This window comes from Molossus molossus, unplaced genomic scaffold (assembly GCF_014108415.1).
Source record: "Molossus molossus isolate mMolMol1 unplaced genomic scaffold, mMolMol1.p scaffold_m16_p_5, whole genome shotgun sequence".
Classification (NCBI taxonomy): Eukaryota; Metazoa; Chordata; class Mammalia; order Chiroptera; family Molossidae; genus Molossus; species Molossus molossus.
The window spans coordinates 112,674,870-112,689,468 of NW_023425388.1; the positions used below are offsets into that span (position 1 = coordinate 112,674,870).

A 14,599-nucleotide genomic window follows, 5' to 3' on the forward strand; every position below is an offset into this window, starting at 1 on the left:
GTAAATTTTCTCTGGCGATCAAAAGCCTGGTCGGCAACAAAGACCGCGCCCGTTTTTTCCACCGTCCTGGTGTGGCGAGTTGCGGAATTTCAATAACTGTGACAAGGGTGACTGATTTGTGAACTCAGAAAGGTTTGAATGTCACAAAATTTACATTGGTTCTATCGATCGGGGATTTAAATACCAAAAAAAGTATTCGGGGATTTCTAGGGAGCTTTGGACAGTTCTGAAGAACAATGGCGCTTTGGGAAATTTACAGTTTTACCTGAATGAAAGGGGCCCCGGTTGGGAATAAGAGTGCAAAAGGAGGGGGTCAGCGGGGGCAGACGAGGGAGACTAGGAAAAAGGGAGAAAAGAGAATAACACGGGGGGGGGGAGTAAAACTCAGCAACAGTGTTTCCAATTTGCCATTATATATATAAAAAAAATCTCAATAACCTGGCAAGTAAAAACCTCTCATCCACCTGTGCTCATTTGAGGGTGGGGTGAGGGGAGGAGGGACGCAGGAAACCTGATGGATTTGATAAAAGTAAGAAAATCGAGCCACTCTGTTATCCTGATAAATCACATTTCCTTCCTTCTTCTTCTTCTTCTTCTTCTTCTTCTTCTTCTTCTTCTTCTTCTTCTTCTTCTTCTTCTTCTTCCTCTTCTTCTTCTTCGTCGTCGTCAAGACAGAGTGGAGTATCTGTGTGCTCTCGAGATCTTAAATTATAAACAGGAGGGGGACAGGGCAAGAGGAAAGCAAACTTCAAAAGGAGAAAATAACAAAAGACTCCTTTGCTGTTCTTGAAGGGAGAGGGGAAGATGGAGAAAGAAAGAAAAGAAAGTTGCTGAAGCTGGACATTCTGGAAGTGCCTTAGCTGTGTTTACCAGTCCCATCCCCGCCTCCTGCTCTCCCACACATCCGAAGTCGCTAATCGCTCAGCTAAGAGCAGGTTTGAAGGACAAGATACAGAGAGATGGACGGAGAGGGAGACAGAGGTAGGGAGGGGGAGAGAGAGAAAGAATGGGAGAGGAAGAGGGATAAGGAGAGAAAATGTATATCACTGCGAGAAGAAAAGGAATCGTAGCAGAAAAAAAGAAAAGAGGAGGAAAAATTTTGGGGGAAAAAAAAAAAAAAAAGTTGCTACTCCTGGCAGCCGGGTTTGTCAAAAGGGGATGTCAAGCGCTTTACAATACCTGGGATTGATGAGGCGGGCGGGCCAATGAACGGAGCGCGGCGCCTCGGCGCGCCCTCAGTTGGTGCGGCGGCTGCCGGCGGGGGGAGTGGGGACGCACCAATGGGCGCCCGCGTCAGCAGCACGTGACACCTCCCCCTGCTCCCATTCATCAAGGGGGGGGACGGTGTCGTCCTTTCAATTCATTTATCTGCAGGAATGATTGCTGCTATCAGTCTCGCGCTCACCGCCCGGCTGAGGAGGTGAAAGTTTCTCCCCAGGAAGATAAACCGCAAAAGACAATATTGTGCATGATTTGCGCCTTTTCTTTGGCTTTTTCTTTCTTTCTTTCTTTTTTGCTCCCCCCTTTTCATTGTTATTATTATCATCGTTATTATTATTTTTGCAAAAAGCAGAGGGGGAAACGGGAGAGTGAAGGAGCGAGGAGGCGATCCAGAGAGAAAAGAGAGCAAGGGCGAGGGGCTAGTGGAGAATCGAGGAGGGGCGTGCGGCGCGAGGCGGAGAGCGAGCAGTTGCGGTTCCTGCACTCACATTCCTCTATGCTACAAATCCGGGAGGAAGTTTTTCTGGGGGGGCTGAGATGCTCCACGGCTTTCCCTGGGCAGCCTTGACGCGAGGTCCTCTCGGCAGAGACTGAGCGGCGAGAAAGCGCGAGCCCGGCCGGTGGGGTCTGCTCGGCGGGCGCCGGAGCCCGCCTTGCTCGCGGCCCGCAGCCGTCAGGCGTCCCCGCGCTTGGCCAGGCGGGCTCCCCGGCGCGCGGAGCGGCTGCCTGCGGGCTAGGACTTCGCGAGGTGGGTCGACTCCTCCTCCCTCCTCTTCTTCTTCCTCCTTTTCCTCCACCTCCCATTCCTCCTCCTCCTCCTGATTTTCCCTCCTCGGCAGGCGAGGGTGGGGGGGGCGGGGGAGGCCGGGGCTCGCCCGGAGCAGCCACGATGCTCCTGGACGCCGGCCCCCAGTACCCCGCGATCGGCGTGACCACCTTTGGCGCGTCCCGCCACCACTCCGCGGGCGACGTGTCCGAGCGCGACGTTGGCCTGGGCATCAACCCGTTCGCCGACGGCATGGGAGCCTTCAAGCTCAACCCCAGCTCGCACGAGCTGGCCTCCGCAGGCCAGACGGCCTTCACGTCGCAGGCGCCCGGCTACGCGGCTGCCGCGGCCCTTGGCCATCACCACCACCCGGGCCACGTCGGCTCCTATTCGAGCGCAGCCTTCAACTCCACGCGGGACTTTCTGTTCCGCAACCGGGGCTTTGGCGACGCGGCGGCAGCGGCCAGCGCTCAGCACAGCCTGTTCGCTGCTTCGGCCGGGGGTTTCGGGGGCCCACACGGTCACACGGACGCTGCGGGCCACCTCCTCTTCCCTGGCCTTCACGAGCAGGCGGCGGGCCACGCGTCGCCCAACGTGGTCAACGGGCAGATGAGGCTTGGCTTCTCCGGGGACATGTACCCGCGGCCCGAACAGTACGGCCAGGTGACAAGCCCGCGTTCGGAGCACTATGCCGCGCCGCAACTTCACGGCTACGGGCCCATGAACGTGAACATGGCCGCGCATCACGGCGCCGGAGCCTTCTTCCGCTACATGCGCCAACCCATCAAGCAGGAGCTTATCTGCAAGTGGATCGAGCCCGAGCAGCTGGCCAACCCCAAGAAGTCGTGCAACAAAACTTTCAGCACCATGCATGAGCTGGTCACGCACGTCACCGTGGAGCACGTCGGCGGACCTGAGCAGAGTAACCACATCTGCTTCTGGGAGGAGTGTCCGCGCGAGGGCAAGCCCTTCAAAGCCAAATACAAACTGGTCAACCACATCCGCGTGCACACGGGAGAGAAGCCCTTCCCCTGCCCCTTCCCTGGCTGCGGCAAGGTGTTCGCGCGTTCCGAGAACTTAAAGATCCACAAAAGGACGCATACAGGTACGGAAACCTCTGTATTTGACCCCTGGTCCCTCACCCTAGATTCATCCCGGGCCCAGAACCCAAAATCCAAATGTCAGCGGCCGGGGCGCACAAATTGGGCCTTGGTTGGGTCTGGGCGTCAGGTTCCAGCAGGCGGGCAGCGAAAGTGTACACTGGTTTTTGGTTTCAGGCTTTAAAATATGAAAAAAGTACGAAAGGATCGGATGGGAAGGACCCTGGGATATAGATTTTTGTTTTCCAATGAGAAGTAAAAAAGGCTGGGAGAGCAGAGACACAAACCCGGCTTTGCAGAGTCGCGGTGCGCGCGAAGCCGGGGAGAGGTGGCTGGCTTCCCGCGGCAGCGGAGGCGCCAGGGGTCCAGCTGCAGACAAATCTAAATCTAAACGTTTGCTTCCGGCCAACATCCCTCTCTACGTACCTTAGTGAGGACTTTTCCAAAGGAAGGAACTGAAGAAATTGGAGGAGGTCGGATAAAGGGGCGCAGAAAGAAAGAAAAAGAGAAGAACAGAAAGGAGGGAGGGAGTGGTAAAAGCAAGCAAGTTGGGCCAGAGGCGGCTTTCGGAGGCGTGTGCGTATTTAAAGATCCTGAATTTGGTAGTGACTGGTTTGTGAGTAGGCCTGAGTGGGGAGAGTCAGCCGAAGGCAGATAAGTCTGTTTTCGTCCGTTAGAATCTATAAAGTGGTTTTCAAAGCACCGAATCCCCTACGTTGGCCTTTACAATAGAGACAGGTCGCGAACAGGCGAGAAAAGTTGGCGGCGAGCTCTTGGTCGCAGTCTGGGTCGGGCAGGCCATTCCGGCCCCTGGCTCCCACTGGCCAGGAATCCCGTCTGCTTCCCTACTCTGGTTTTCCCGAGTGCTTTCTGAGAACCGACTTGGAACTTTGGGTTGATGGCCGCAGTCGGGGAAAAATTCGCGGTGCTGAGCTCTCGGCTCAGATTACCGTATAAAATGTGAGTGTGTCTAGGGGGTGTGGTGGGGGAGGCGACGAGGGGGTGCGGAGCGTCAGGGAGAGGGTGGGGGGAAGAGAGAGGAGCAAAACAGCGGGAGAATCAGCCCGGAAAGTGAAAATTAGAAACCAAGGGCTAGGTATGGCCGCCTGGAGTCTTTTGGATAGCCTCGGGCAGAAAAACCTGCTACTATTCCGGAATCTAAAGAAAATATAATTAATAATAATAATAATAGCAGCAACAATAAAATCTGGATTTAATTAGATTAGTGGTTAAGATAATTATAATATCGATACATCCCCCTGAATATATGTGACTTTATTGAAGACCCGGGTTTTTGAGCTTGCGATCTTTTTAATTTTGTTTTTATATTTCCATTGGTTTACGTTTGAAAAATGCGACCGCAGGATTTGTTCTCATCAGACCTGTCTCTTTATCGCTTTCCACGCCAGGGGAGAAGCCCTTCAAGTGCGAGTTCGAGGGCTGCGACCGACGCTTCGCCAACAGCAGCGACCGCAAAAAGCACATGCATGTGCACACGAGCGACAAGCCTTATCTTTGCAAGATGTGCGACAAGTCCTACACGCACCCCAGCTCGCTGCGCAAACACATGAAGGTAATCGCCGGCCTCCCGCTGCCCGCCTCGGAGCCCGGAGCCCTCTGTGCGCCTCGGCCGGGTCCGCGGCGAGTGGCGGCCGGGCGGTGGCAGGAGCCGGAGGAGGCCGACAGGCAACGGTTCCACTCTGCTGAGTGGGGCTGGGCAGAGAGGGCGGAGGCCGGAGAAAGGGGTGGGGGGGAGCCCAGAGCGTTCTAAATGCATTCTTGAATAAGAAAAGTAAAAAACAAGTGAGCGCTTGAGCAGAGGCCGCGACTGAATTTGGATTTGGCCCAGACAGGGAGCGAGGGCCGCGCCAGCCGGGGACGCGGCCGAAGCCGCCGCCGCCGGGGCTGGCAGCGTGGGCAGAGGAGTTGGGGTCGTGCGCCCAGGCCCGAGCAAGCGAAGTTCAGCGGCTGCGGGGCGGGTGGGGGGAGCCCTCTGGGCCCTGGCCTCCAATCCAGTCTCCCCCTTCCCAGATCTGCTTTTCTTTTGTGAGCCCTGGGGTCGCTCTTCCTCACTGGAGAACTGACGCCGCCCGGCCGAGGCTGGGCCACCGAGCCCGAGCGCCGCTGGTGAGGCCTCCCCGGAGGTCCGGGGAACGCAGGGCTCCCGGGAGAGGCGGCGCTCGGCCCGCCCCGGTCCTGGGCGAACGCCGCTCCGCCTCTCTAGCCCCTTAAAAGCTCGACTTTATTCCCGCAGGTCCACGAATCCTCCTCGCAGGGCTCGCAGCCTTCGCCGGCCGCCAGCTCCGGCTACGAGTCCTCCACGCCGCCCACCATCGTGTCTCCCTCCACCGACAACCCGACCACCAGCTCCCTGTCGCCCTCCTCCTCCGCGGTCCACCACACGGCCGGCCACAGCGCGCTCTCTTCCAATTTTAATGAATGGTACGTTTAAAATCAGAAACAAAACACCGATCGAAACCCTATTTAAGAGACTGAACACACACACGTATGCAAAATATAACCGAGCGATCCCTGCGAATCAACACGGCTCCCTCGCCCCGCAGCCCTGTTTCCTGGAACCTGCTTGTAGACCCAGGACCGAGGAAGGGAGAGAGAAAGCACCAAACCTTTCGTCTCCCCACCCAGCCCTCCCCCCTTTTTTTCTTTTTTTGGCAAAGGCTGAGTAGCCGAGGGGCGGGATGGGGGTCGAGGAGAAGGCGGTCGCCTGACCAAATGCTGCCCACCCGGGGGTCCAGTTTCTCACCAAAATTGAAACAGCCCCGCTGGGCTTGGGCTATTTCTTTTTTTCTTTTTTCTTTTTTTGCTTCGCATTCTTGTAAATACAGAATTATTAGCTTAAAACTGTACTGTTGGATTCTGTAAATAGTTATATCTCGGTTGGAGCGGGCGGGTGGGATCGTGGCGTTGTGGTCTTTGCAATGGGGCGGGGAGGGGCCGGGCGGGCGGGGGTGGGGGAGGGGGCGGGCGGCCGAAAGCCAACTGTTTGTATTGAATGGCAAGAATGTTCTAGTAAATGTGTACCAAAATGTGAATTACTTTGTACGATTACAGTCTCCACGTCGACCTAACAAAATATTATTGGTATTAATGTTTTTTTTCGTTTTTTTTTTTTTTTTTGTTTTTTATTTTTTTTTTTTTTTTTTTGTATAAAGTGCAAACATTTCGTCCCAAAGTCTAAGTACTTTAGTGCAGTAAAATGTTGTTTCACGTCCTGTCAAGAATTCGTATAGTAGGATCCTGGATCTGCGTGTCAAAACTGTTCCATTTGTTTATGTAAAGTGATATTAAAAATATATAAACTATAACTGTCAGTTGCTTTTGGCAAAAGATAAAAACCACATAATGTATATAATTCCTAGTTTCCATATTTACCATATTTATCCGCATGTAAAGGGCCGGGTTATTCATGTTACAGCTATTCAATATTTATGGGCTAGAAGAACTCGTTATGTACACTTTAGTTTCCAGAACTGTTTGGTAATCTTTCGTACCTTATTAAAGATTCTTAAATCTCAGTGATTGTGGTAGGAATTTCTTCTTCACTCTCCCCTCCCTCCCAACCCAGCAACCTGCTGCCTCCCGCCACCCTCAGTGGTTCTTGGGAAAAGCTCCCCAGTCTCTTTGCCTTCCCTTTCTGTCACCATAGGTTGTATAACCGTGATAAATGAACGCTACCCTGCTGGCTCTCTGAGAGGGTGTAATTAGTATTTATATCAAAATTTATTAAACAAATTTTAGGCCACAGTATAATTTAAATGACCTTTGCAGATGTAGAATAACAACCATAAAAATAACAGAAATAGATTGCACAGGCGACATCAATATTAATGTAGACGAATTGTCAGAAGCTCAGGCTCACTCTGCAGCATTGCAAATGAACTTGCAGTAGGGGCTTCCTTTGCCCCCAAATTAAATTCCCCAGGCTGAAACCAAGTTGCAGATTTACAATATCATATTTTAAACTGCCGTCTTCAATTAAGCCATTTATGGCTATAACTAATTTTCAGGAGGTCTATGCATGCTTTTCCAGGCCTTCCTTCTTTGTACAAAAGTAAATGTCCATAAAGCGTTTTACTTATATTTCTTTAAACGTGATGCTAATTTAAATTAATTACTTCCTACGATATGTTATTATTGCTATAATTTTGCTACTGTTATTAGTTCTCTCAAAAATACATCTAGGGAAGAGAATTATTTTATGTAATTTTATTATCTTTCTAGCTCTTTTATTTATTTCTCATTTACTTAAGAAATTCGTTCCATTGGCTGGCGTTGATACAGTAAATTTGTAAATGAGGAGACAATATAAAAAATCTAAATTACTTGTGCTTAATGACTGTAGCGGAACGCCTTTTCTCTAAATCAGATTGTCTTTCTTGCAGTTTAGTTTGATAGATTTGCAAGCTATGCTGCTCCCTCAAAGTTAGCTGCCCTGGTAGGAACCTTTGTCTCTGATTGTAGCTTGCATGATCGCCCCATTAAGCAGACTACGTAGCTGGAGATTACAAATCAGGGCCGTGGTTGTAGATGCGAGTGTGTGAATGTGTCCGAGTAGGAGGCAGAAACTGACCTCACTGTGGGCAAGGAGGAGTCTGAACCTGCTTTTTTAATATACTGTGTGAGTTCAGGAAGAACTGAGGAGAAAAACAAGGGAGAAAACCCTTTGAAAGTATTAAAACCCCTTAAGATCCTCGTATCTGTTTAAAAGTGACAAATTTTCAGAGTATACAAAATCAAAATGTTAAATTACCTTTAAAAAGTATTTGTTGACTTGTTCTTTCATCTCTTGCTACTTGTATTTGTCATATTTAGTCAACAAAGTTTTACTGGCTGAGGGGATTTGGTAAACTTTCTGTAGTACATCAAAAATGGTAAATGGTGGTGTTTAACTTTTTAAAAAATGTTATTGTGATTATAAGAATAAATATCATGAAAAGAGCGCCACCTTGCAAGGTGGGCCAGATTTAAAGTAGTTGAACACCTGAGCAGGAATTGCTGCTTGCTCCAAAAATTTGTGAGACCAAAAGTTGTTTCAATTGGCTTTGGAGGTTTGAAATTTACTAACATTGTAGCATTTGGAGAAAATAAGATAGCTCATCTCTCTAGCAAAGAAAGATAAACATCTCAATAATCCTTCCCTTTTTCATTAGAGATCAGAATGTCTGAGAACGTGATATGAATACAATGATAATAATGCTCATAATAACAACAACAGTACTTTTGTAATTTTGTCAGTGCATTTAGGAAAATAGTAAATGAGTGCATTTTTTTCTAAATGCATTTTACTTCAAAATTGGAAATATGAATGTCTCATTATTTGTTATGTACCTGGTGCCTTTTTAAATTTTAATATCATAGTATAATTATTAAATATCATACTATGATATATGATTTAAGTAGGGTATTTTAAAGATAAATTTAGGGGTAAATATGTACTTCAAAATACATCATATTTTAAGCATATTTTTTAGACTTTGGAGGCCAAATAATTTTTTTAAAAGGCATTTGGGAAGTACTGTGTGTGTGTTTGTGAATAATCTCACAGAAAAGGAACTTTTATAGCAGAAGCCAATATTTATGCCAACCCGCCTTATGCATTTTTTTTTTTTCTGTAACACCCACCACAAAGAAAAACTCATTAATGATGTAGGTTGCCTAAAATAATGCTTCAAACTTAAATGTAGTCTATTATTTTTGCTGGTACCTTTAATGTCTGCTTCTTGAGATGTATTCTTCATACTTTTCTTCATGGGCTATTAAGTTCTGAAATACATAAATGTGAACAGTGAAATATATTGTTAGACCCTTTTAGCCGAAGCTGAAGATACTGCAAATGACTGGTTTCTCTGTGTAGCTGTGGATTTTGATTTAGGCAGAAAGCCATCCTGGTTCATATTTTGTCTGCATTGTTTTCTGGATACTGTCAAATGACTAGAGTAGCTAACAAGTTATTAAAAAGTCATATTGTGTCAACAAAAAAATGCCTGAGTACAAGCAATCATATTTGAGAAATGAAGAGAAACGAGTTGTGGGGTGTGTGTACATTTATAGAGTAAGCATATAAATATACAAGCACCATTTATATGAGGGCTAATTTTCAAACATTTCAGACCCTTTGTTTTCTTCTTCAAAAGGTACCCCCAACTGCTTTAAGCATTTGCAGCTGATGATTTTGATTTTTTAAAGTCAAGCATTCAAGTTAACCTTTAAGAAGCAAACCACCTCCAAAAGAAAGATGTAACCTTTCAATAGCCACATATGCTTATCTATTTTTTTTTTTTCTTTAGCTGACAATGAAAATAGCACTAACCTTCTTTGCTGATGGGCCTGGCATTTAGATGTTTTTATTTATTTGTTGATTTTGAAGTTTTTCAGGACTTTTAAAGGGCTGGCAACAGAATTATACTCCCAGACACTTTGCCCAGCCCGGAAACCTTCCAGATGTTCCATTTTTTGAGGACAAGTGTCCTGGACCCCTTGTGAATCAGTGCTGGTACAGTTAGTACCTGAGCACACTGTATTCCAGGAAACAGCTTAGAGAAGGCCCTGGTCCTTAAAAAGCAACATCAGTTTACGATGTGTTGAGAAGTAACTGTATGTGGTCTGATAAATTCAAAATGAATACACTGAGTGTGTGCCTTTGATTATTTGTGAAGTAGATATAAAACCATCAGATTATAGAAATTTCCTACATATATATTTTTCCAATTTAAAATGTTGATTAGAAATATATCTTCTCTCTATATACAGAGTTCTCACCTCCTCTTAACATCAAGTGTAGATCTTAGAACTATGTGTTCAAATTAGGGAGGCAGAAGTGTCGTTTTTATAAAGATGGTCACAGCTGATATTCTTTGGTTTTTAGAATTCTTGCAAAGAGAGTGGTGATGAAAAGATGTATCACTTCTATGCTCATCCAGCCACTAAAGTTCACATTATTCATGGTGTTCTCTTTTTCAGCTTTTTACCACACATCTCTCATCCTCAATATCATGTGTCCATTTAAACTAGTTAGATATAGAAAGTAAGACTTTATGGGGGTAACTATAGTAATCAATGTTTTCAGATGAGATGCTCTAATTTGGGACAAGAAATAAGAAAAAAAAATGTTAACTTCTTATAGCACATTACAGTTGAGCTTTTTCCTCAAAGTTTATTGCAAATATCATGACAATATACACAAACTATGGGCAATGTTCTCCACTAATCTATGCAAGTCTGGCTCAGTCCGCTCTCTGCCTAAGCTAGAGGAAACACGATGAGGCTAAACGAGAGGCTATTTTTACCATGCGTGCTGAATTCTGGCGTTAGTTACTAATATTTATTTCCACTTCAGAGCGAGGAGCTAAAATAGTATGGATTTCCAACTGATGCTATACCGAAGGTGGATTTTTTCAAGCATAAGAAATCAGATTTGGCCATCTATTATGGAATTTACATAGGTAGTGAGGATGCTAGAGACTTACGACTGTCAAACATATTTTGGCTGCCTCTGGTATTTTGCTGGGCATCTTTGTAAGTATCTGCCCGAGAAATCAGCAGTGACATGTCCCCTACAGCATACACAAGCATCAATGATTAAGTATGAATATAAGCACATGGGACTCACATCTTTAACAAACTACTCACAATTTTGAAGGCGAGAGACCTAGTCAGACATACATGTACTTAGGTCTTTTGTGGAACAATTCACATTAAATTACAGAAAACGTAGGGACCGAAATAGGGTGGGAGAAGTTCAGATCCAGATTCCTTTGAAAAATGTTTCTGTGAATCCGGGAAAACCCCAGCCTCGGGCAAAGGAAAGTAAAAGTCGTTTAGTAAGGTAAAGCCACTGGGAGAGTCCGGCTGGGTGAGCCCGTGCGTCGAGGGAGGTTTTTGTCCTGAAGAGTTTCTTTAAAATACGTAAACTCAGATCTGGAGCGTGAGTGAGGTGGGGGGGACAGCAAGACCTCCCCACTGCACCCCCACGGAAGGCCGGATGGTCAGCTTTTCAGGGCCCCTTGACGCCCCCCTGCAGCCCGGCGCTGAGCCGCCCAGAGCCCGCGGCCGGCCGGAGCTGCGGCTGGAGGGCAGTGCGCACGCGCGGTGCCCGACCCGCGGCTCCGTGCGCTAATGACTATGCATAAGGCGCCCCGCCCACGCGGGCGGCCGCGGGAACAGCTCAAGGCTCTGGCCTGTGAAATCCGCTGGTCCTGCTGCCAAAATAGTGTGGCGAAGAAGCTGCACGTGTTTGTTTTCAAACTGCGCTGCTTTAAGGGAATTCACAACGTCAGGCACACAGCGTAGGCTTGAACAGTGTGCGGCTCCTGCCGTCGGAACCGCGAGCCTAGAGGGTGCGGCCGACCCCTGCGTCCCAAGGGCCCCGGGCTGCGAGGTGCGAGATCCCCAAGTGGACCACAAACCACGCCACTGCACATTTCTCTTCCTCTTGTCCCCTTCCAAGTTGGAAACGGGCCCTCTGGTTGTTCTCATATCCCCTAGCTCCTTGGAGAGGACATCCCCTCCCACTCACCTGGGACCTAGACAGAGCCCAAACCTGAGGGGTAAGGGGGGCGGGGGTGCCACATGAGGGGTTTTCCTATTGTCTACCCTCTTTCCTTGCACAGATCCAGGCCTGAGCATCCACATGTCTTTGTCTGTCTTCTGTCTATCTATCTATCTATCTATCTATCTATCTATCTATCTATCTATCTATCATCTATCTAATCTATCTATCCATCCATCCATCCATTTATGCATCCGTCTCTCTCTCTCTCTCTCTCTCTCTCTCTCTCTCTCTCTTCCTCTTCCTGTCCCTGGCTGTGTCCCAAGCCCTCCCTTCCTAGTTTTGGGACTAGCAGACGTTTGCTTGGCTTCCCTAGGGTTTTCACTCGACACTTCCCAAGTAATACTTGTCAACCCTCTTAGGAGTTGGTATACTTCTGTTAAGCTCACGAGCGCTTGTGTGGCGCAACCATGATGATTGGTGGAGGAATGGTCCTGGTGCAGAGACCTGTAGGGTTTGGAGGAGTTCAGGTGTGGGGCTCTTGCCTTCCCCTTCTGGTGACATTCCTGGGGTATCTGCATGTTGCAGGATATTTTGTGGCCAATGTACTGACATTTCCAGAGCAGTATATAACCTGTCTGATGGAGTGGTCAACACTTGTGAACATAGAGGAGGAGTTGTGGAGGGTCCCTGGGTAACTCTAGTTTTCCCTTTGGATATTCTATCAAAATCTTAGGTACCAGGACATCTGAAAATGGCAGATTCCAGCCCTCTTCTGGATGTTACTTTCAGCCGAATGGGTAGACCGATTCCATGCTGCACACCCTCTTGTTTCTCCCATTGCCAGCAGGACAGGTCTAGATTCACTGCCCAGTTCTCACTTCAGTGTAACGTAGGGCCAGCTCCAACGCTGCGGTTTGGGGGGCCAGAGTATCAGTTCACCTGCCAGCCACCACTGCCACGTCTTAGGCTTTTGGGAACGTTAATGCCAGGACAGAAGTTTTCCTCTTAGCCTCAGAGTCTCAGAGCTCAGTAACTGGAGAACGCTGCTACAAGACCCCCTGGGACCTGGGCTCGGGGAAGCTTGGCAGAAGGACTGGCGGAAAAGGAGAGGGAGCAAGAAGCCTCTCTTGTCCTGGCGTCCGACCCCCGGGAGTCTGGTCAGGGCGCTGCGTCCACCAACCCTCTCCAGAAGGGCCACCCCACAGGAAATCCCTTCCCAATTTGGGTCCTTTTGTGTTTGCATGTGTCGAAGGGGGTGCGATCTAGACTCTACGGACTCCATGCTAATGACGAAGACCAGAGTAGAGCTCTCTCTGGGCTGAAAGAACAAACCCAGCGTGGGTTCTTGCGTTCTTCCCCAAAGGCCAAGGCCCCAAGAACCCTTTTCATTTGGCGAGGGGTTTGAAGAAAGGGAGGGGCGGGGGCGGGAGCGGGCTGGGGTCTGCAAGCCAGCGGCCTGGAGCGGAGGACTTGGCCGCCTGTGTCCGCGCAGGCGGTGCAGTTGCCCTCTCCTGGGCCAGAGAGTGGGGGACGCCCCTTCTCGGGTCCCCGCCGCCCCCGCCCTGGCGCCCCCAGGGTCGGCGCCAGAGCCCGGAGGTTCTGGCTTGCTGGCGGCGAGCGGGCTCTGGGGCCTCCCCAAACCAGGCCAAGTTTAGTCTTCGGAGGCGACAGAGGGGGGCGCGGGCCCGGGGCCAAGGAGAGAAGGACCCCAAACCAGACAGGCGCTTTCCTTCTCCCCACTAGCGCCTTAGTCCCTGCCCCAAATGCTCGTCTTCGGTAGGACTGCTTGTCTTCCCGGCCTCTTTCTGCTGCCAACCTTGTCCGAAACCTAGACCCAGACGTGGTAAGTCTCGCTTTCTCCTCACCCGCCCAGCCACCTTCCCAGTCGACTCGTCCCGTGACGGAGTGCGCGCGCGTGGCCGGAGGCACGCGCCGAGGAGTTGGGCTGATGCGTGGCAGCCGCGCCCATCCGGTCTGTGAGGCTGGTGTGTAGGAACACCAAGGACCCCAAGGGAGCCAGAAATGTCGCGGGACTCCCCGGTGAGGCGGGAGCGCAAAGGGTCCAGTCTCGCTCTCCTGGATCCTCTTTGTCCTTGTGGACCCAAAGCTGCCTTTTCAGAACAAGCTTTCTATTGGGCTCTAAAGTGTGTGTGTGTGTGTGTGTGTGTGTGTGTGTGTGTGTGTGTGTGTGTGTGACAGAGGAGGGGAATTACCCCTTTCCCTGAGTAGTTTCTAATCCCTATGGTCTTAAACAAAGTTTACTCCTGGTTTTCATTTCAATTCTGTGAAGTTATTATTAATTATTGTTATTATTACTATTTCAAGTGAAGATTTCTAAGAGCCACAGCTTCTCCAGTATTAGTGCCTCTTGAGGACGTTTTGACAATTACTTTGTCCACTAACTCCACTCCCTTCCCACTGGAAAAAAATAAACTTAATTTTTCCGCAGTGGCCTAAGGACACGTCGTTTACATGTCACTAATGTGAAGAAAGAAGGGAAGAAAAACAACCTTGGCATTTCTTGTTGAAACTCCGTGTGCTCCATTATTGAAATGTGGAAGGTGACTGAGGGTGGGGGGAGGGAGGCAGGGCCCGGGAAGAGTGCTTTTGAACCACGCTGCCCTGTTGCACAGGGCTGACCTTTGGCTGACACGGCCACGGAGCGAGCCGTTCGTTAACGAGGATTTGATACATTAGACATGCGAGCTGGGCGTGTAAACCCACACTCTGAATCCAGATTTCGCTCAAATTAGTGTACGAGGAAATGATCTTTTTAAGTCCTGAGGCTTAACCAAGTGTCAGGAGGGCGGATCACTACCTGAAAAGGTCAGAGAAGGACACCGGGTGAAGGGCACATTCCTAGCTCCTTAAAAAACAAACAAAATAAAACAAACAAAAATCTTCTTTGAATAATTCCTGAAATCCTCCTAGTTGCCACTTCAAAGGCAACGCTTATAGATAAGTCTAATAATCTTGTTCTAATGAATTCTGTTGCGTTAA

General features: G+C 48.9%; 1 protein-coding gene across 1 annotated transcript; it reads left to right on the plus strand.

The window, feature by feature from the left end:
* Nucleotides 1-2,043: 2,043 nt before the first annotated feature.
* On the plus strand, nucleotides 2,044-5,727 carry ZIC1 (Zic family member 1). The gene is made up of 3 exons (XM_036243220.1): nucleotides 2,044-3,092; nucleotides 4,497-4,660; nucleotides 5,342-5,727. The coding sequence occupies exons 1-3, from the start codon at nucleotides 2,111-2,113 to the stop codon at nucleotides 5,537-5,539; spliced, it is 1,344 nt and encodes a 447-aa protein (XP_036099113.1). The 5' UTR covers nucleotides 2,044-2,110; the 3' UTR covers nucleotides 5,540-5,727.
* The last annotated feature ends 8,872 nt before the right edge of the window (nucleotides 5,728-14,599 follow it).